Consider the following 20573-nt stretch of genomic DNA (forward strand, 5'->3'; position numbering starts at 1 on the left):
TCAACTTCGATTATATTGTATCAAAAATAATCATATATTTTTGGTAAAACTAAGAAAAGGATCCTTACTTACTGTGATTAAGAACATGATAGATAATCTTATTAACCAAAAATACCTGTTTAATATTAATTTTATATGACAACTGCCGTGAGAATAAGGGTGTGTCTAGAGAGTTATTGATTATTATGAAAATACCTACCTTTATTTAGGAGAAAATCTATTTTTATGATTTACTAGAATACTGCAAGCACTTTTATACAGCAGAACAAGGAAGTTAGCCAGAGCCAAGGTTTGTTTTGTGTAAACAAAGAAAAACATCGTAAAACTGTTATCTAAGTAGGTAAAACAAAAAATGACACGATTGTTTATTGATAATACCTACAAATGTTTTTATTGTGTGGTTGGATGGATACAACAAATAAAATGCGTCTTCTTTTTATTTGTTTATTGTTTTGATACAGGAATAATTACATGCCTAAACCAAATAAAGAATTAGAAATATTGCAATATTCTCCATATAGTGGTATGTAATATTAACATAACACAATGTGAAAGTGCCAATAATTATTAATAATCACCATTATAACATAATACATCATATTAAACTAAACCTTAAAAATAAGTTTTACCATATGGTCAGATAGATCAACACAGTACAATTAAAATAATGAAAATATTATTTAATACATGTAAGCAAGTTAATATCCATAAACATTTTCATCAGAGAATGCTATATACAGAAAGAAGTCTTCGTCATGATGTTCTTGGTATAGAGACCCCATTGTGGCAGATGTCGGAGGAATGACATTGTTAACGAAAAAGAACAATGCGTCTTCTGGCCGTAGGTGAATGCGTTTTCTGATCAGGAAGTAAAATTGTCCAACTGTTAAATCGGATGGTACCAGATATTTCTTCTTATCGAGGTCTCCGAGTCTAGCCTTCGGGGCTTTCTCAACAATTACCGGAACGCGATCAGGATACTTCCTGCGTATTTTTTCGCCTTCGGTCTTTCTCTTTTCAAAAGAATGTTCTTCTTTATATTGGAATTTCATATTGAGGTGTTGCGCACTCCACAATTTTCAAAACTATCACCAATAAAGTCCGATCTGATATCTACTGCGACTTGTTTTTTGTTTTTGCGTTATATGACTATGAAGCAATGACGCAATCAGCTGATATGACAAGCAACACAAAGCTTTTATAGTATTTTTTGTACTGGTAATCCCAGTATTTTCGAAACTACAGGATACACACTTGCATTGCAATTCAAATTTCATTTTAGAGGAATTTATAGAATGTAACACCATCACCATTTTTTACGAAAGCCATTTTCAAAATTTGCGGAGAAAAGCTAAAATATTTTAAAGTTACAGAAATTATTTCAAGGCACGCTCAAGAAACCTACAAAATTTACTAAAATATTAATTGTGGATCCATGAGTAGTTCTACCTTAATAGTTAGTTTGTAATCATTAACTATCGAAGTGTTTTACGAAGCATTTTACAAAAATAAGTGACTGATCGACAAAATCTAATTTGTCAGCTAATTAATTCGTTAGAGCATTAGGGAATAATGTAGATCGATTCTTGTTACACATGCTTTTATTTAAGTAATTTTAATATTTAACTAATCTAGCTGTAGTCAAGCTAAATTGGCCAAGTACCTATTTAAATTACTAGACCTTGGTGAATGGGAATATTTTTTGTTTAAATAGATTTCTAATATTTTGTGTTATTTTAAATATAAGTAAATATTTTTGAAATTGTTCAATGCTTTGTCAGGTAATGTAAACAAAATCACAAAAAATATTACAAGTTAAATTTCAGATTATATTTTATAATACTCACGAGTTATCTATGGTTTTCAGCCATTTATTCTTTTCTTTTGGTTTGCTTGTGCTGTCGAAGTCGATACTAGCGCCTTTCAGCAACCAAGAGTTTCATTTTCGTTGGTTTGCACGGTTTGCTTGTTGCTTGCCTTTTTGAGGCTTTGGCGTGGGTTGTGGATTTCTGTTTCTTGTCAATTTGTGATATTTTCAACAAATATGCGTAAACGAAAATCGGTAAAGAAGACTGACGATGATTCTGACGGCTCTGAACCGGGCGGTGAACCAGAAGAATTTCAAGACTCGGGCGAAGATTGGACGCCGGATGCCGATCCTGTAAGTATTGAATGTATACAAATTCTTGGGTAACATTTTGTTAAAAACTCAGTTCTATTGACGTGAAATGTATGTTATATGTATTGTTTATAGATTTATTTTTATATTTTTGCTATTAAGTTTTAAAGGGATGTATTGTAAGTATAAACACTCATGTAGTTAGGTTAGGTTCTGTCGAATAGATAGCGTACTATCATACTATTATCAACATTCAATTTGAAAAGGTTTCAAATGCAATAAGAATGGATTTTAACATTCTAAAGCAATTAGCTACGATTCTGTTACTTTTTTAAAACTGATGGATGAATAAAATATTAGTGTTGAGGATGTTTCTCGATCATATCAGATATAGTTTCTGTTTTATAATTAGTGTCTTAGTATTTTTATTTGTAATTTTTCTCCATAAATGTTTACAGACTGAACAACCTGGAAGAGGACCTCGTAAACGAACATCCAAGGTGTCTCTGAACAACACCAAAAAGAAACGTAAGAATTCTTCATCAGAGGAAAGTGAAGGTGAAGGTGAGGAGGATGAGGAAGCAGAAGATGAGGAGGGAGAACTAGACGAAGAGGAAGGCTCGGATGATGAGAAAAATGGTTCTGATGGAAACAAGTCTGACTCAAGTCAGTCTAAAGATGTACCAAAGCATTTCCATGTGAGTAATGAATCAATTAGTTTTAAATTCCTTTATCAAACCTGTATAATTTTTATAATAATATAATAAACTTATTACAGTCTGGAAACTTTGTATTGCTAAAATCTGACGTCAAATGGAATGGAGATACTGTCACTTCAAAATTGGATGAACTAAATCTGTGGAAAATAGATGGAAAGGCACTTTTGCAAAAATTTATTCCAATGGAATCAAATGGGAAAATTTTGCATAAGTGTACATGTGTGGTAAGTTTTAATATTTTTCAGGTATTCATACCTATATATGAGTAATGATAAAAGTATGTTATTTTCAGTAGGTATTTCTTCATAGGTGTTGCTGGATGTTGTACCACTAAATGTAAACAGCCATGCGGCATTAGTAGACAGTTCACATTTATTTCACTTTCCTTAAATGATATGAGTAGTATTGTGTTTCATAAGTCTTGTAGTGTCATGTTTATGTTTGTGAAGTTTAATTATTTTATTTATTTCTTATGTTACAGTACTCTGGATGGAATGTGGACAACAGAGATAACTATTACCCTATCACTGAAATACTGGATCGGAATCCTCGAACTGAATCCAAGGAAATATGTGTAGCATTAGATCTTAATGATCTTATCAAAGTAAGAGACAAGTAAATCCATGGTGTTTTTTACTTAATTCAATTAGATAAGTGAAAGTAAATTTATTAATATTTCCTTAATTCTTGATTACTTTGAGTAATTTTAACTTCATTCCAGATTACTTTGTGTAATATTTTATAAGCTGGGGATTAAATGTTCAATTCTACAATAGTTTTAATGTTAGTTTTATTTATACTCTTAAGTATCTTAATTGGATATACATTGGATTGTTGAGAGAGAGGACAACACAAATTCGTTGCTTAGTAACAAAGTGAAAATATAGTCATTGCTACTGCTGCCAATAAATTAAGTGATGTCTTTTTCTACTGAAATGAGAACCATCAATGTGTAATGTAAATTGTCTGTGGTCTCTTGTCCTCTTCTAAAACATGATTTGTCACATCCCTGTTCTAAGCAATTGTTAAATTGCAACCAAGTGTATCGTGAAATTAAATTGTTTCAAGTCAAATATCCAGTTGGGTTGTACACATGTAATGTTTGTAATGAATTTCAATATACTGATCTAAATTTTGATCATTATTTTTTTTTGCTTTCTTTAATGATTTCCTGTGGTCCCAAAATAACAACATAATATAAGGTGTGATACAAAAGCAAGACATTTTAATAGACCTTACTTTATATGCATTGCACCTATATTGCAGTAATATGAAAATGGTGTAAGTAGAATGTGTATATTTTTTGGGTCTTCACAAATAAATGGTAGCAGAAATGACCAGCTTCAACACACTTCTGAAATAATGTCTTCGCATCTATTCAGCTTTTACGCCTTTACGGCATGGTAAGTGCTGTAACTTTGGTATTATATAGCTACATTTTGTGCTGTCTGATGGGCTGGTCGTCTGGTAACACTTCCATAGTGCCAAACAGCTCATTATTTGTGAAGTCAAGAAGTTTTTTTTTTTTAACTGCCTGGCAAGCATGCTGTAGGGACTACCAGTGCATAAATTTAATAAAACTATTGCTATTTAGGAATTAATTACTTTATTATTTTCTTACTACTAATTAATAACATTCTAATTCAAACATACCAGTATTTCATCCTACCATGGTCTTGCTCTACCCTGAGTAGCATGAGTTAAAATCCAAGTGTTCAATGGCTTGGGTTTCATTGACATCTGTTTGTGACGAGGGGATTTGGGACAAATTACATACAATCTTTCATCTCTAACAACAAAATAACACGATTTGCATCGGCGTCGAACATGCCCTTTTACTTTAAAACTACAGGTCGAATTTATCATAGGAATGGCAGGCTGTAACAATCGTTCTTGAGCGAGCTGTTGAGGACTGCTAAACATCGATAAACGTAAATTGTTAGTTGGTAAACTACGAAATGCCGAAAACGTCTTCATAGCGCACAAAAATAGCCTCTGCATTTTTCTGAAATAAATAATATCAATATAGCATATTCTTCTCAATTAAAGAATAACAAAATATTTTTGTTAGATTACACCTTACCTATGATTTGTAATTCTTTATTAAACAGCAATTATGTAGTCTTTCTTAATAGTATAACTTAACCTCAAATCAGTCGATTCTTTATTGACATCTGATTTTGACAATGTCAACATCAGGGTTGCCAATAGAAAATGTCTAAAATCTATTTTAAATTAAACTGTGCGCAGAAAATCTGGTTAATGCTAGTTGCTGGTGTAGAATTAATTTCATTCTCGTCCATTCGCACCTCCACAAATTCATCTCAAACGTGGAAATTGTGGACCAAAATTCGACTTTAAACAATTAAAGAATATTAGAAACAGGTCGTTCACAACCTTATCATACAACTTTTTAAAGCATGGTACGTGTTCACAAAGGATTAGTCAGATTTAAGACACAATCTTCTGGCTAATCGCTGTTCGAAAATAAGAAATATCATATAGTCAATAATTTACGTAATTAGAGAATAACGTAGAGAAGTGGAACTATTTAGGGACTTATTCTGTTGCCCAACTCATATACACTTCTTGCATTTGTTATTAAAACATTGCCTAAAAGTGAATACAGTCAAACTTAAATGAAAAAATAGTAAAAGAAAAGTCATTTATAACAATAAAAATATAATATTTATTGTATTAACATACAATGTAAAAACTTTACGGAAGTCTAAAAATTAAGTAGGCTGAGTAATATACTATGATCAGGTATCTTCATGGTCTAGATCTCTTGTGTTTGGCTCTTGAAGGCTCATAGAACTGAAAAAAAAAAAATATTATGTCTTGTGTAATATTTAATAAAAAAAAATAGAATTATCACACATAGGCTTGACAATGAGCCAATCATGAAGTGTGCCAATAAATCAAAATAGTAACAGTCTGGATTCTAAACAACTTTTTTTATACATTTATCATATATTTTACCTTAAGTGAATTACCTGATACTGTCAATCAAATTATTAACATGTTCATGTGGCTCTGAAACAGGCTCAATTGGCATCTCATTTTCCTCATCACTTATTTCAATAACTTCATTTTCAGTTGGAACAAGTATAACATCATCTTCATCATCACTCTTTGTTTGTCTTGTAGTTGTGTCATCAGTCTTTATGCCAGCTATTCCTGTATGTTGACAATTTTTTATTAATATCAAATTTCGACAGACTCTAATTACTTTGATAAATTATAAAATTACCTTTTGCAGGAAACATAGGTGTATCTCGTCGCACCCGACGCCGCCGTGTCTGGTCGCTTCGCCTAACCTGTGTCATACTTTGAAAGTCTATGTTATATAGAGTTCCAGCTAAGAGCAGGGTACAGTCGGCTTCACCAGAAGAGTAAGCAGCTTCTAACTCAGAGTTACTACGTTCGTCATATTTCCACCAACCTTTAACAAAGAATTAAATGGCAGTGATGTGATTTTCTGTCAAACAATTAAATTATGACACTCTTGTATACCAAATAAGTTACTTTTTTTCTAGTGTAGTATAAGAAGAGGTGTAATGGATCCAGCTTAATTAATGTGCATTTTGTTAGTAATTTTGAACTCACAACTAAATTGTGAAGCATAAGATAGTACAATGTATCTTAGTATAGTCCAATATAATGTATGTTACAAGTATAATTAAAATACCATTTCTTCCTTCATAGAACCACTGGTACACTTCTTGAGTGGAATTAGTATTTCCTTGTTCTTCACACAATGTTCCTAGTAATATTGGATTATCCAAGTAATTGGATGGTATCACTGCTCGACACATAGCACACTTTTTACTTTGAAAAGCAATACCCTGAAACATTCCACAGACTTTGTAGTAGGTCATATTAACCAAAGAACAAACAATGACTGAAAATTAATTTATAGTCAAGTCAATAGTATAAAAATGAACTGTTCTAAGATTAATATTACCTTTACACAGAGGAAGCAAAATACATGGCTACATGGTAACTGGGTTGGATGGTTACACTTTTGTAAACATACAGCACAATCCAAATCTGTAAAAATAGCTTGAGATTAATATCTTCAGATAAAAAAGTAACATTCAAATTTTGCTCTTTTTATCATCATATATTTCGAAATTGGCGACATTGTTTATGGTGAAATTTGGAAAAAATATCAATAACACTCGAAAGAGAATTAATGTTCTCAAGGAAAATAGTTCAACCAATACAATAGGCTAATAGAACGAACCGAGGAAGTTTAGTACAAAAATACGAAATGTTATACAAGCCGTTAGAATTAATTTTACTTAAAATACGCACCTGATTTGTAATTATCACTCAGTTCATTCATCTTGCGTGTCTCTTTGAACACTTCCGAAGAAGTATTTGTTAGTTATGAATTTTAACTATCGAACTCTCTTCAAGTTATGAGTCATTTTACTTTAATAGTTAAAGTAAACGCATGTAATGAAGTGATTACTCGTTAGATAAATATAATAAGCAGCTGGTGAATGAAAACCAAAACAAAATGTCAATATTATTGTCAGAAGACAAAAAGTTACAGATTCAAAACAGTCACACATTGCACAGATTCGCAAGGTTACAGACACCAAATAGAGTATATAATGTCTTTGATAGACACACAATATCATGGCGGTACACTCATGAACGGCGCCGGCGTTTGTTGTTAATTCAAATATAGATCATCGTACATGCTATCAAACAGTAACATTAAAATTTCACATTTTCCGAAAACACTCTAATCAACTGTACCTGCTTTTTGCTAGATTACATACGCTCTCTTAAATATCCAGGACCCAATTTAGACACGAACCTTTCATTCACATTCATATCATATAACTAAATTTATGTAATAAAAAACTGACTGTACTTTTACTAATATTTTACGCATAATACTTACTTTACGTAATACGACTTAGCATTGTACCGTAACAATCCGTCATACAGTATGGCTTGCAAAGCTATATCCATCAAATTTTAAAGAGAGCTGATAAAAGTAAAACTGAAAGGCCATTTTATTCCATTCGCAACGGACTAAATCTATATGGAATTTCCAGTAATTCGAGTAAGGCCTAGGGCCTAGGTAACTATTGATGCTTAGCGCCAGTCTCAAAGCATATAATATTAGCTGGAGCAGGGCTGTACCAATGCCGCCGCAATTTTTACTTATTTTATTGCGCAAACTATTTTTCTCTACATGCGTATTTTATAATTTTCCTTCTCATTGCGGTTTTTTATTGCGTAGTGGAAGCGTTTGCTGGTAGTAAAATGGTATAAGTCCTATTAAACTTCTAAAAGACTTATAAAACCTTTTTAGACTATCAAGAGCAAAACCCATCATCTCGCCTTAATTGTCATAATTTTGTTTTATAAAGTCATTACCCCGGGAGGGTCAAGATATTTTATTCATTTTTTGGATTTATTTACTGTATAAATAAGGAAAAGTATAACTGTTGTTTACAATGATGATGATGATGATGAGGACGATGACTAAAAATAAGATGACCATGGTCTCGAAGATGCATAAGGTTTCGAAGTCAGCAAAAACAAATAAAAGGAACATGCATAAAGTTACAAAGACCATTATAACATCACCACACATCTATAAACCCGTTGGACCATATAGGTTTGAAATATTAAAATACTATATAACAGTTTTGTACATAGGTAGTTAATTATAGATATATAGAGGAAAGTACGGTCTCAGTTGTAGACTGAAATTCGCTTAATATGGCGATGGCGATACAAGCAGCATAGAAGACAGGGCGGTGTTCGATCGATTTTCTACGAGTGTATAAACTGACCATTGTGTAGATATATTTTTGAACCACGGGTATATAGAAGCATCTGGAGTCTGACTACCAATCTCTTAATATATGATTGTCGCCCGCCTCGAAGCGAGAAAGCGTATGAACATATGATGGCGTAAAGTATTCTCTCTTTCGCAACTAAATCATGCTTAGTTAAGAGGTGGCGTCGAGTCCCTGTAGAAACAACTACTTATTGTCTCTTTATTTTTCTATCTTATATATTAAGTTTCATTAGGTACCCATTTATGTGCTCAAAAATATAACGAAGTTTTGGGTTTCAGCCAAGCAATCTTAACTAATAATACTCTTTACATCTCTGGAGTCCTTGGCTTGGATGCCCAGGCCAAAATGGTTTGTGGCATCGAAGAACAAACCAAACAAGTTATGGAAAACATGAAGCATGTCTTAAAGGCCGGAGGCGCTTCTCTCGAATCTGTTATAAAAACAACTATTTTGCTGGCCCGAATAGAAGATTTCCCAGTTGTTAATAAAATATACGGTTGTTGTAAGTATTGTATCGGTTACGATGATTGGGGAAGACTCCTTTTTGGCCATGGTGGTGAACATCTAAAAAGGCCATTAAAGTCTAGCATGATGATAGAATCAAAAGGTGGAATATATAATACTAGCTGCTGCCCGCGACTTCGTCCGCGTGATTAGAAGATATGAGTTAGGAATTTTTGAACGGAAGCCCTCGAAGATGAATAACTTTCCCTGTTTTTTTCCACATTTTCCATTGTATCTTGGCTCCTATTAGTCGCAGCGTGATGGTATATAGCCTAAAACCTTCCTCGAAGAATGGTCTATACAACACAATAAGATTTTTCAATTTGAACCAGTAGTTCCTGAGATTAGCGCGTTCAAACAAACAAACTCTTCAGCTTTATATATTAGTATAGAAGTATAGATTAGTATTATGGCTGAAGAAGACTGTAGAAGCCACAATAATAGTCTACCGCCTATGATGACCCGACACCTTATAATAACAAAAGTTATTTCAAGTGGTTTCTCTCATTTAATTTCAGACTTTAAAAAACATAGTCCTGCCCGCGCTACTTTCCAAGTCGGCAAACTGCCTCTAGGTGCAGATGTGGAGATAGAAGCCATTGCCTTAAGTGGAGATCTTGAGATAAAAGAAGGAGCTGGAGACTCCTGTTCTCAACCAGATCCTTGTTCAAGAAAATGTTAAAGTCTAAACGTTATTTCCGTTATAGGAATAAAAAATGGCCGGTATTAGATCATTTTAATGGAGGTTAAAGAATTGCTTGGAGAACTCTAAAGCACCTTGTTTTATTTGAATATCGATATTCAACAGCGTCAAGTTCCCTTAACACATTCCGAACCGGGGGCCCAGGTAGAAGACTCATTTTTGCCGCATTGGTGGTGGGTCGGAGAACCCTCGTAGTGGGCTCATTTTAAAAATAGGGATTATCGCTAATTGGTACACACATTGGTTATGATTTAAAAATAAAAGTACTGTAAACAAAAATAAGTAAGTAGTAAAGTAAGTTTCGCTTTGGTTTTCAAATTAAAGCATATTTGTTTTACTTACAAATTATTTTCTACTACGGTTGTGTGAAAACAATTTCATAACGGAATATACATATTATATTTTTTTTTTATTTATGTACACACAACATACAAAGAGAAATATAAAAGTTAGAATACATTAGGTACAAAGAAATAAATAAGCAGTACGCTTATTTCTTTAGAAATTTCTGCCAGCAGACCTGCGACAGGAGATAAGAAAAGGAAAGACATAGACACAGTGTGTAAACAAATATAGGACAATAAAAATACAACTATAAAAAAAATACATACTTATATAAATATATACATATATGTTTTATAAATAAAGTTACATGGACAATGACATTAGACTATCTTACAGAGGCAAGATAGTGTTCTTTAAATGATGTTTAAATAGACCAACAGATTTGGAGTCACGAATGTTAGGCGGCAACGCATTTCACAGTCTCGCTGCATGAACGGTGAAGGAAAAGGAGTAGAAGTCAGTGGAGTGGGGTTGAATTTTGAGATTGGACTTAAGATGTGATCTGCAAAAGGCATCAGGAGGGGGAATATAGGAAAAGCGATCACGCAAGTAGGAAGGATATAGTGGATTGTGAAGGGCATTATATAGGAGACATAGGATACGAGTGTTCCTGCGAAGGCGAATCGGGAGCCACTTGAGTTCTTTGCGAAACTGAGAGATGTGATCATATTTTCTTAGCCCAAAGACAAATCGGATACACAAATTTTGCAACTTCTCAAGCTTATTAAGTAGCTCCTCGGTGGCATCCAAGTAACAGGCATTGGCATAGTCGATAATGGGTTGAACCAGCGATTGGGCTAATACAATTTTGGTCTTGTAGGGAAGAAAAGTTTGCAGGCATCGTAGAGAGTGAAGGGAAAAGTGGACCTTGCGACTTACCTCGTTGGCCTGATCACGCCATGAGAGGTGTGAATCGATTAACACCCCTAGGTTTTTGGCAGTGTCCGAGTAAGGAATCACCTCGCCATCAAGACACAGAGGCCTTACAGAGGACAAATCAATGGCGTTGCGATAGTGCCTACTGCCAATAATCATAGCCTTAGATTTTGCAGGGTTAACTTAGAGACCATAAGCTCGAGATCGACCCACTTGCCAATGCTGACTAAGTCACAATTTATGGCATCTATAGCCAAATCAATCTCCGGCAGAGAAAAATGTCGATAAACCTGCAGGTCATCAGCATAAAGGTGAAAGTTTGAAGAGATGAATGTACAAATGGAGTTAATAAAGACAGAAAATAGGAGTGGAGAAAGGACACCTTCTTGGGGTACACCTGCAACAAGATCGCACCAATCAGAGTATCTCTCATCAAGGCGGACTCGCTGAGAACGACCCCGGAGGTATGAATCAAATCAGGTCAAGGAAGAGGAGGAGAAATTAAGAGACTGCAGGACTCCTAGGAGGATGTCGAAATCCACAGAATTAAAAGCAGAGCTGAAGTCAAGAAGTACAAGGATAGTGAGAGATTTATTTTCCATAGCCCAGCGGATATCATGCGTGACATTAAGGAGAGCTGTGACGGTACTGTGGCCAGGACGGAAACCGGATTGGAAAGGGGAAATGAGGCTGAAAGACGTCAGAAAATCTGAAACTTGGCGATGGACTATATGCTCAAGTACTTTGGAGAGGAAAGGAAGTATTGAAATAGGCCGGTATTGGGAGAAAGAGGAAGGATTCGAAGATTTCGGGAGAGGAATAACATGAGCGAGTTTCCACGCTGAAGGAAAGGAGCTGGATGAGAGAGAATAGTTGAATAAATGTGAAAGAATGGGGAGTAATTGTGGGAGAATGGGGAATATCATACGAGAGCACAGGTTATCGTTACCCACCATCAGTGGAGGAAATGGCTAAAACGGATTTTCTGACGTCGTCTTCGGTAACAGGAGAAAAATAGAAATGTGGACAGCGAGGAGGAGGTAGGCAGGTGAGTTCAAGTAGGGTGGAAGATTTAGTAGAGGAGTCAAGAGTAATAGGGAGGAGAGAAAAGTGGTGGTTTAAGGAAGAAAGGTCAATTTCACTATCGGCAGCTAGACTAGGCCAGAGGCCTACCGATTCCAACAGACCGCAGAAATTTAAAGACATCGCCAGAGCTACGATCAACTAGGTTATCGTGAAAGTGCTTTCTCCTGGCGGCCTGGCATAAATGAGCGGTTGCGTGCGGTTTTATAGTGGAGGAGATTGTCAGCAGTAGGCCTACGGTCATATTTGCGTTTAGCTCTATCCCTCCGGGCCATGGCATCAACTATGGCGGGTGTGATCCAAGGAGCCGGTTCACGACGAACTTTCACCAAACGAACCGGGGCATGTCGGTCGAACAAACCAAGCAAGGTAGATGTTAATCGGTTCACTTTGTCGTCAATGTCGCAGACATCAACCACAGGGCTCCAGTCAATAAGACTGGCATCATAGCGCAATGCCTCTAGATTCATACCCTTAAAGCTGCGTAACTTTAAGAGTTGAGGTTTGACTTTAGGGTTACGAATGCGATATGAAAGAAAGAGCAGGTTGTGGTAGGAAAAACTAGCAGGAAGTTAACCATGGTCAGAAACATTAGAAGGAGACGATACAAACATCAGATCAAGCAAAGAAGGAGATGAATTCGGGGCAAAGTGAGTGGCAGAAAGGGGAAGAATATGTAGATTGATGGAGGACAGGAGGGCTTGTAGCTTTCGAGCACGAGAGTCGTTTTTTATAGTATTTAGCAAAAAACCGCCACAAAATCGAATTTAATTATGCATTTTTTATCATCTGAAAATACTTCTATCCGTGTTTAGAAATGTAGAAAATTTATTAAATATTCTTTACCCTCATAATGCGCGTGAAAATAAAAATAAACGTGAATCAAAATATACAGAATATACATAGGTTTCTAGGATCCACTAGTTTAGGCTGGCATATATTTGTCCATACAAAACAAGTAAACAAATACTCTTTACGGATTATAAAGCAAGCAATAAAAAAAAATTGATTTCCTATTAATTTTCTGTTGAAAGAACGTTCTCACTGCTACTAAAAACAGATCACCTTAGGATTTTATTATTTCGTAAAACTAGTGCCCAGTTAGCCTAGGTCCAGTTCAGGCTCGTTATTGTGTCATCTACGTCTCGAACTTTGGTTCGGTTTCGGATATCCACATTACGGACTCGGTCTTGGTCGAATATATTTGACGTTTTGACAGCTTTTGTATAGCAAATACATTATGTCAAACGGCTATATTTATTTCTCAGATAAAAGTTAACTGATGATTGAAAAAATCAGCCCTTAGATAGATAATACAGAAAATGTGAGCTCAACCAATAGCCAATATTTCCCTACGGTGAGCATAAACCTCCTGGGCCCCAATTCCGCTATTTACAATGTCTGATCAATTAATGGAAATTGGATTAAATTGGCACTATTCGTATTTAATCCAATACAATAATTGAGTACGGGGCGGAATCCTCACGGTCTATTGACCGTGAGGATTCCGCCCCTACAATAATTGGAAACTATAAATATGATATTTCATATTTATAGTTTCCAATTATTGTTTTGGCAAAATGCTTAAGAGAATAAGAATAGTTTCAAATTTAATCCAAGTGCCTTCCTGTTCATTCATGGGCCATTGTAAATAGCTAAATTGGGGCCCTGGCCACAGCCAACAGTGGTATGTAGTATTCATATTATATAAATAATATGTTTCGTTCTAATTAGATATCGGGATTGTTGCTATACTTTTTGTGTTATATTTGATTTGTTAAATACTCTTTATTGTTTTTTTTTACATTTATTTTAGTCTCGTTTTGTTGACTGGAGTTTTAATAAAAAGACACGAAGAAAGTTTGCTTTATTTGGATTACCTAAACAAATGGAACTCCAATTCATGGCTGAATACCTCGAGTTATTATCGCATTAGTTTAAAGGCAATATCTAAATACGTTCAGAGCTGTACCTATATCACCACCACACCGCCCGCCAAAAGGTTTTCTAAGATTACCCACGGTCCAATAAGGTGATTATAAACGTCATGACAATCTGACAATTTGTAGTCTAAGCAATGACTTTTTTACAAATCCTAAGACTACATAATTATTAAGACTTTACATAAGACCTCATCGAACTCAAACTGATAAAACCTTCCTGATCGCCGTAATTGTCAAGAAAAAAAGTATTTTCGTTAGTGTCGGATATAGTTACAAAGCTTGTTTATTTACTATATTAATATTAATAAATAACGAAAAGGCAACTCTGTTATCGCGATGACTTCAGAAAAAACAGAGGCTAAGAACAATATGAATGTGCTCTCTAAGATGAATGAGCCCCCAAAACCAGAAAACCCATCGAGAACGAATATACATAAGGTTACAAAGACGATTGTTACATCGACAGACATTTATAAACCCGTTGGACCTTTCAGGTTGAATTACTGTTTTTATATACTAACTAACTACCTACATACCCATTTTTCAAGGCAAATATCACGATATATACGGAATTTATATGTCTTTAAAACGTTATCGGTTATTCTTTTCAGTCAAGCCATTTTAGCCAATCAAACTCTTTATGTTTCTGGACTTCTTGGAATGGACCCTCAGGGGCAATTGGTTTGTGGCGGCGCCGAAGCCCAAACCCGACAGGCTCTGGAAAATTTAAAGCGAGTGTTAGACGCGGGAGGCGCTTCTCTCGAATCCGTTGTAAAAACATCGATATTGCTAGCTCGCATGGGTGACTTCCAAGTTGTAAATCAAGTATACGCGGAGTGTAAGTATTTTTACGGGTTAAAACTGTTACGACATAGCTCACCATCGTCATCCTTGCCTTTTCCCAGCTATGTTGGGGTCTGTTCCAATCTAACCGGATGCAGATAAATACCAGTGTTTTACAAAGAGCGACTTCTGATCTGATCTCGTCGTTCAGGTTTTCGACAGTAACGATTATCAGGAATTTTACTATCACCTGCAAATGAGTTTTGGATCCAGATTTGGTGACTTTTCGTTAAAAGTTTTTTTAAGTTTTTTTTTCTATTATTTCAGATTTTCCGAAAGATTGTCCTGCCCGCGCTACTTTTCAGGTCGGGAAGCTGCCGTTAGATGCAGCTGTGGAGATAGAAGCCATTGCCTTAAGTGGGGATCTTGTTGTCGCCGAGGCTGGCCCTTGTCCTTGTGCCCGGGTTTAGTAGCCGCTACTTGTTACTTGTGTATTCAAACAATATTAGGGTTTAGCACGTTAAACTGCACATCAGTTTTACTTTCAACAGATTCTAGAGTAGTACGTAAGAGTTCAGTTTGTGTAAGCGAATTTTTATTTTAAAAGTCATCAAGGAGACTCAGGATACTTGATAAGTACTTATGGTGCATACTTACTAATCTACACTTAAACCAATTTGATTATGTTTAGGACTGAATAAAGTTCAATATAGGAAGGAATTCCAAAGACTCGTCTAAATTACAGCGATAACAGCGGTTATCTTTAAACGACTGAATTGTAGGTTTTTTTCTGAACCTAAAGAAGAGAAGTTGTTTATTCTTTATGGTGGTTGAAGAATCTTTTTCGTATCTGAATTTTTTTTTGCCACGGTCGTTTGAAATAATATGTTAATGAAACTACCACTACGATTAAAGATTAATAAAAAAAGTTATCCGGATTCGTGTTTTATTTTGAGTTTGAGTTTTGTAACCTTACCGAATAATAGTATAATCAAATCAAGAAAATAACCTACCACTGAACTATCGACGTCTGTCCGTCTGTCACACAAGTTCCTATGTTTGTCCAGACGCTCTCCAGCCTCCATTCACGTGATCCACTTAATCCCATCAGATTAGTACCTAAAGTAGTGAAGTAACTTAATTATGTAACATGTCGACGGCAAAAGGGTTACTTTTTGGGGATAAAGTCATAAAAAACGTTTCTTCCATATAACAGTCAACAACGTAAGATGCTGAACGAAAAATGAAAATACATCTTAAACCAGCAACGAACAAATAAATACGGTATACGGTCACTTTACTAGTTTTCAGTACTCACATCGGTAACATGGCCCCGGCCACGAATGGCAAACGAAGTCTGACGCTCTCTTCTCCTCGACCCAAAGCGGAAGGAGCCATTTTATGATTTCCCACGAATAGTTAATATATTCTTAATTCTACACTTGGTATTTTCTATTAAGAACAAGCATTTATGTTTATTGCACTTTTTGATAATTATTTAATGCTGAGCTATAATACAGAGATCATCATCATCTCCATTTACTGTCGCTATTCATCCCCTTTACCAAAAAATATTTGTAATTCCCTGTTTTTTAACTTTTATTATTAATAATTTATTTCCAATAAATAGAATAGGTTCACAATCTACATTTTTCAATATCTACAGTCACACGTCGTACGACGGGAACAATGCTAGTTTATATGCAATAGCTTTGTCATTTTAATTAGTTTGCTTAATACCTGTGACCTATGTACTCTACAAGAAACATCACTTGGTTTTACACCACTTAGAAACAAACTTTATTACCGTAGTGTTTACGCTGAAGTGTAGTGGTGATTATTTGTCCATTTATTGTAAACTTATATAAAAAATATTTCTGTTGTAAGCAATACAAAATTTATATGTCCACTTTGTGGGCACCATTTTTCTATTTACGATGCTCGATGAATGAATTCCAATTGGATAAAACTTGAAACTATTACTATTCTCTTAAGCATTTTGCCGTTGAAAATATAATAATAATTTGCCAAAAAATGGAAATTCATAGTATTGAATGTGAGTAATCCGCCAAATTCAAATTATTGTGTTAAAAAAAATACGAACAGTGCCAATTTATTCAATTTCCATTCGTTCATCGGGCATTGGAAATAACAGAATTGGGGCCCATTGATTCAACCACCCTACAATTTTTGCTGTTTCAGCAGGTCTTATTAAGTAAGACCTCCTTTTGTCCCTCATTTCGTACGACAATTTAAATTATAAAATAAAGATTTTGATAGATCAAAATCTTTGTCCTTGCTTTCTCTTTTACATTTTGATATGGTTATTATTTGGTTCTAAATATTTGAGTAGAATATTATCTCAACATATCTTGGAGACACATGTTTATCAACAGCATATTATAATTGGAATGAACTGGTGACCCCGCAAGCGCTATAACAAAATTTATTGTTAATCAAGTTCAGAGTATCTTGAGAGTAAGATTAAGACAGACGTATTGACCAAGATGAGTGCGACCAAAACTAACGCTCATAAAGTGACCAAGACAATAGTGACCTCACCCGACATCTACAAGCCCGTTGGACCTTACAGGTGTGTAAAATTGATTGAATAATTATAAAAAAAACTCCCTAGTTCAATTTAATGGAATACCTTGGCTTCTAACAGACCTGTCAACGATATAAAATGAGATTAAGCCCTATACATGGATGTATTTTACTAAACCACACAGCTGGTGGAAAACTCATGGAAAATACTTACTTAAAGTGCAACGACCCATTTATGTTAAATGTATGAAAGAGAGCTCTAGTCATGTAAATATGGCTGAAGACCAAGTCAGTTGTGTGGCTTCATTTACATATAAATATTTTTACTTGGTCACTTAGGTGAATAGTTTCGGTTAGTTGTTTTGTTACCTGACTTACCTGAACTTTATGTTCTTCTTTCCCAGCCATGCCATTCTGGCGGATAGAACTCTTTATGTGTCGGGAATCCTCGGGATGGACCCTCAGGCTCAGTTTGTACCTGGCGGTGCCGACGCTCAAGCCCGCCAGGCTCTCTCCAACTTGAAGCATGTGCTTGAAGCTGGAGGAGCTTCTCTCGAGTCTGTCTTGAAAACCACCATCTTACTCGCACGCATTGAGGACTTCCAAGCTGTAAACGAAATTTATGCGGAATGTAAGTATTTCTCTTTATTATTTGGTTGATGTCATTAACCTTAGCACCTAACCACCTGCTTATAGTTCAATTTCGATTCAAAGTCGCATTATTAAAGTTGTGCAAGCATGACACGGCTCTACGATCTACGTTGTCTAGGATTGCGACTCGCTTTCGCAATTTCTAAGTTGTAGGATGGGAACTCCATCACTGAGGCTCCGTCCGTCTACGTTTGCTCCGAATTACTTCATTGTTTAAGTTGAAAAGTTTGTACTACCATTTTTGTGTTTTCTTAGTCCGCTTATCGCTAAGAAATGGAAAATTCTCTTTTAGGTAGGTCATCGTTTAAAACTTAAATTTTAGACAGAATGTTAAGTTTTTGCAATCTTCTACAGATTGCAAAAACTTTATTAAGTACAATACTTAATTATATTGATAAAATAAAACGTATTTTCCTCCTACACGAAGTATCTAGTGCTTATATTGTATAAAAAGATCAAGATATAACAATACCTTAGCGTTAGAATGTACCTTAGCTTTCTACTAACGAAACACGAACATAAAGAACATTTGCGTTTCCTTTGTAGATAAAGTGCTCTTATAACTTTTATCTTTAAAGTTTTTGCCATTCATTTTAAAGTTCCATGGCGTTGTGTAGGTATAATTTTTACTGGCATGTCATGTTTTTACCCCAAAGAAGATAATGTTTTATCAGTTGTTTGGTCTTTGTTTATAGTCAGCTCAGTAATTAAGTGTTGACTAATGTTATTGTAGGCACGTTGAAACTAATTATTATCTTCTTTTGTGGAGTATATTTTTCAACGAGGATTTTTTTTTAACGTATATTATTATTATTTTTAGTTTTCCCCAAGGACTCCCCGGCCCGCGCTACTTTCCAAGTGGCTAAGTTACCAAAAGATGCAGCGATTGAAATAGAGGCGATTGCACTGAGCGGCGAACTAACCATAGCCGAGGCGGGCCCATGTCCCTGTGCAAAATCTTAGAATATTTATTTTCTCATCTAGCTTGTCGTCTTTGTTATGAATTATTAATGTTAACATGTTTTTTTGAAAACAATCAGTTTATTTAAAATAATAAAAGACAACTTTTTTGGGATCTTAATGTATTTAATGAAAGGTGTTTGAATTGTTTTTTTTTACAGAATTATGAGAAACATGCGTTAAACATCTCAAATACTGGAAATATAATTTTAGTATTTACGTTGTTCCTTTTTTTAATTTGTCTGTGTGTCTACCTTTTAACGTACTAAAGTACTAATTGTACTAAAGTACAAATCCTGTAGCTGCTTGAGATTAAGAACAATTGAATTATAAAATAGTGCTTAGGAATAAGTATTAACCATTTAAATAGAGAAAAGAAACTGCTACATATACACTTATAAGGCCTCTTCTCCAACGTCCATGCAAAGACAAGAAAACAGGGTAAAAAAATAGATACTGTAAAACGGGGTGAATAGAGTTTCACGGGGTAAATAGAAAATAGTATTTTTGAGGGGGTCGCATGCGTTTGCTTACATTTTAAAAAGGTATTCATATAATATTTTTATTTTGTCCGTTTTACCGTATTGGATTAAATTTAACACTCTTCATATTCTCCTAGCATGTTGTCAACACAATAAGAAATTCAGTGTGTTGACAGTGACTCTTCCGCCCCGTACTGAATTTCTATTAATTTGTCGGCAACTATAAATAGCCGAATTGTGGCCCAGTGGGCTGGATTTATAATACAACATCCAACAAAAAACAAAATCTAGTAATAATAAAATACGTTTACATTTTGTGTCACCTACAAAAAACTAAGGTGGAAGGTGGGTAAGAACTAAGTAAGAAGGGCTAAACAATTTGCACGCTATTCGCCATTATGTTAAAATTATCGTTTTATAAAATAGTTGTTTCCAACAAAATAATGCGTGTTTAAAATTTAAAGGTCGCAGTGTCCGTTAGTAACTTTTTTAGCGAAGCTTATTCCTGATTACTATTACCTAGTGTAGGAACGGGTGAGAAAGTGCTGGTGATACAATCAAATCATATTCTTTGAATGATGAACATCATTCAATTAACAGTAGTATGTTGAATGTTATTAAAAAGATAATTTCAAGCATCTCGGACGAAGCTATAAAAGAGCAACAAATAAGTTCCATAGCTTTTAAATACCTACGTAAGTATCTAAACAAGATGCTGATTACTTTACTGGTTGTATGTGAGATTCACATTAGGTTTGTCGTCTCCTATGGCTAACCTTTCCCTGTTGTTCCCGCTTTACTGCTCGTCCAGTTTAGCTTTCGCGTTCTCTCCATTATATATAGCGGATTCCCACCAAAGTATAAGATGAAGAAACAAGTAACAATCAATTAAAAGATAGTGCAACTAGGTTCGCAGATGTTTAGGTCTTGAAAAGGGCACTTAAAAAAAACAGATTTTTCTATTCATAAGCTTTTTTAGTAGTTACCTTACCGCCACCTTCTTTTTTTTGTAACGATTAAACCA

At 34.9% G+C, this 20573-nt stretch overlaps 6 protein-coding genes across 7 annotated transcripts; 4 read left to right on the forward strand and 2 right to left on the reverse strand.

The window, feature by feature from the left end:
* Nucleotides 1-430: 430 nt before the first annotated feature.
* On the reverse strand, nt 431-1164 carry LOC113495885 (gamma-aminobutyric acid receptor-associated protein). Its single transcript, XM_026874883.1, has one exon. It carries the CDS (start codon nt 1050-1052, stop codon nt 699-701), a length of 354 nt encoding a protein of 117 aa, XP_026730684.1. The 5' UTR covers nt 1053-1164; the 3' UTR covers nt 431-698.
* Nucleotides 1165-1883: 719 nt separating this feature from the next.
* Nucleotides 1884-3620, forward strand: LOC113495859 (U3 small nucleolar RNA-associated protein 14-like). The gene is made up of 4 exons (XM_026874857.1): nt 1884-2161; nt 2578-2817; nt 2898-3062; nt 3320-3620. Exons 1-4 carry the CDS (start codon nt 2045-2047, stop codon nt 3455-3457), a joined length of 660 nt encoding a protein of 219 aa, XP_026730658.1. The 5' UTR covers nt 1884-2044; the 3' UTR covers nt 3458-3620.
* Nucleotides 3621-5504: 1884 nt separating this feature from the next.
* On the reverse strand, nt 5505-7383 carry LOC113495869 (E3 ubiquitin-protein ligase rnf146). 2 transcript variants are annotated; one of them, XM_026874867.1, is made up of 6 exons: nt 7159-7383; nt 6806-6891; nt 6530-6686; nt 6092-6283; nt 5835-6018; nt 5505-5655 (listed from the first exon to the last, which is right to left on the reverse strand). In XM_026874867.1, exons 1-6 carry the CDS (start codon nt 7187-7189, stop codon nt 5601-5603), a joined length of 705 nt encoding a protein of 234 aa, XP_026730668.1. In that variant the 5' UTR covers nt 7190-7383; the 3' UTR covers nt 5505-5600. The 2 variants fall into 2 exon arrangements, with proteins under 2 accessions (XP_026730668.1, XP_026730675.1); XM_026874874.1 differs by having other exon boundaries at nt 5821-6018.
* An 800-nt stretch (nt 7384-8183) lies between these two features.
* On the forward strand, nt 8184-9949 carry LOC113495913 (rutC family protein jhp_0879-like). The gene is made up of 3 exons (XM_026874943.1): nt 8184-8485; nt 8951-9174; nt 9695-9949. The coding sequence occupies exons 1-3, from the start codon at nt 8322-8324 to the stop codon at nt 9856-9858; spliced, it is 552 nt and encodes a 183-aa protein (XP_026730744.1). The 5' UTR covers nt 8184-8321; the 3' UTR covers nt 9859-9949.
* A 3826-nt stretch (nt 9950-13775) lies between these two features.
* Nucleotides 13776-16381, forward strand: LOC113495990 (rutC family protein HP_0944-like). The gene is made up of 3 exons (XM_026875064.1): nt 13776-14620; nt 14738-14964; nt 15237-16381. The coding sequence occupies exons 1-3, from the start codon at nt 14463-14465 to the stop codon at nt 15377-15379; spliced, it is 528 nt and encodes a 175-aa protein (XP_026730865.1). The 5' UTR covers nt 13776-14462; the 3' UTR covers nt 15380-16381.
* Nucleotides 16382-16843: 462 nt separating this feature from the next.
* LOC113495902 (2-iminobutanoate/2-iminopropanoate deaminase-like) lies at nt 16844-19291 on the forward strand. Its single transcript, XM_026874906.1, has 3 exons — nt 16844-17502; nt 17861-18087; nt 18928-19291. The coding sequence occupies exons 1-3, from the start codon at nt 17417-17419 to the stop codon at nt 19068-19070; spliced, it is 456 nt and encodes a 151-aa protein (XP_026730707.1). The 5' UTR covers nt 16844-17416; the 3' UTR covers nt 19071-19291.
* The last annotated feature ends 1282 nt before the right edge of the window (nt 19292-20573 follow it).

Source organism: Trichoplusia ni, chromosome 1, assembly GCF_003590095.1.
Source record: "Trichoplusia ni isolate ovarian cell line Hi5 chromosome 1, tn1, whole genome shotgun sequence".
NCBI lineage: Eukaryota > Metazoa > Arthropoda > Insecta > Lepidoptera > Noctuidae > Trichoplusia > Trichoplusia ni.

Excerpts from the sequence above, each read along its gene's own strand:
- LOC113495885 (XM_026874883.1), bottom strand. The coding sequence starts at position 1,052 with ATGAAATTCCAATATAAAGAAGAACATTCTTTTGAAAAGAGAAAGACC.
- LOC113495859 (XM_026874857.1), top strand. The coding sequence starts at position 2,045 with ATGCGTAAACGAAAATCGGTAAAGAAGACTGACGATGATTCTGACGGC. Across the intron at positions 2,162-2,577 it reads GGACGCCGGATGCCGATCCT|ACTGAACAACCTGGAAGAGG; the intron begins GTAAGTATTGAA and ends AAATGTTTACAG. Across the intron at positions 2,818-2,897 it reads ATGTACCAAAGCATTTCCAT|TCTGGAAACTTTGTATTGCT; the intron begins GTGAGTAATGAA and ends AACTTATTACAG.
- LOC113495869 (XM_026874867.1), bottom strand. The coding sequence starts at position 7,189 with ATGAATGAACTGAGTGATAATTACAAATCAG. Across the intron at positions 6,687-6,805 it reads TTTGCTTCCTCTGTGTAAAG|GGTATTGCTTTTCAAAGTAA; the intron begins GTAATATTAATC and ends GGAATGTTTCAG. Across the intron at positions 6,019-6,091 it reads ACCTATGTTTCCTGCAAAAG|GAATAGCTGGCATAAAGACT; the intron begins GTAATTTTATAA and ends GTCAACATACAG.
- LOC113495913 (XM_026874943.1), top strand. The coding sequence starts at position 8,322 with ATGATGATGATGATGATGAGGACGATGACTAAAAATAAGATGACCATG. Across the intron at positions 8,486-8,950 it reads AAACCCGTTGGACCATATAG|CCAAGCAATCTTAACTAATA; the intron begins GTTTGAAATATT and ends TTTGGGTTTCAG. Across the intron at positions 9,175-9,694 it reads TAATAAAATATACGGTTGTT|ACTTTAAAAAACATAGTCCT; the intron begins GTAAGTATTGTA and ends ATTTAATTTCAG.
- LOC113495990 (XM_026875064.1), top strand. The coding sequence starts at position 14,463 with ATGACTTCAGAAAAAACAGAGGCTAAGAACAATATGAATGTGCTCTCT. Across the intron at positions 14,621-14,737 it reads AAACCCGTTGGACCTTTCAG|TCAAGCCATTTTAGCCAATC; the intron begins GTTGAATTACTG and ends TATTCTTTTCAG. Across the intron at positions 14,965-15,236 it reads AAATCAAGTATACGCGGAGT|ATTTTCCGAAAGATTGTCCT; the intron begins GTAAGTATTTTT and ends CTATTATTTCAG.
- LOC113495902 (XM_026874906.1), top strand. The coding sequence starts at position 17,417 with ATGAGTGCGACCAAAACTAACGCTCATAAAGTGACCAAGACAATAGTG. Across the intron at positions 17,503-17,860 it reads AAGCCCGTTGGACCTTACAG|CCATGCCATTCTGGCGGATA; the intron begins GTGTGTAAAATT and ends CTTCTTTCCCAG. Across the intron at positions 18,088-18,927 it reads AAACGAAATTTATGCGGAAT|TTTTCCCCAAGGACTCCCCG; the intron begins GTAAGTATTTCT and ends TATTATTTTTAG.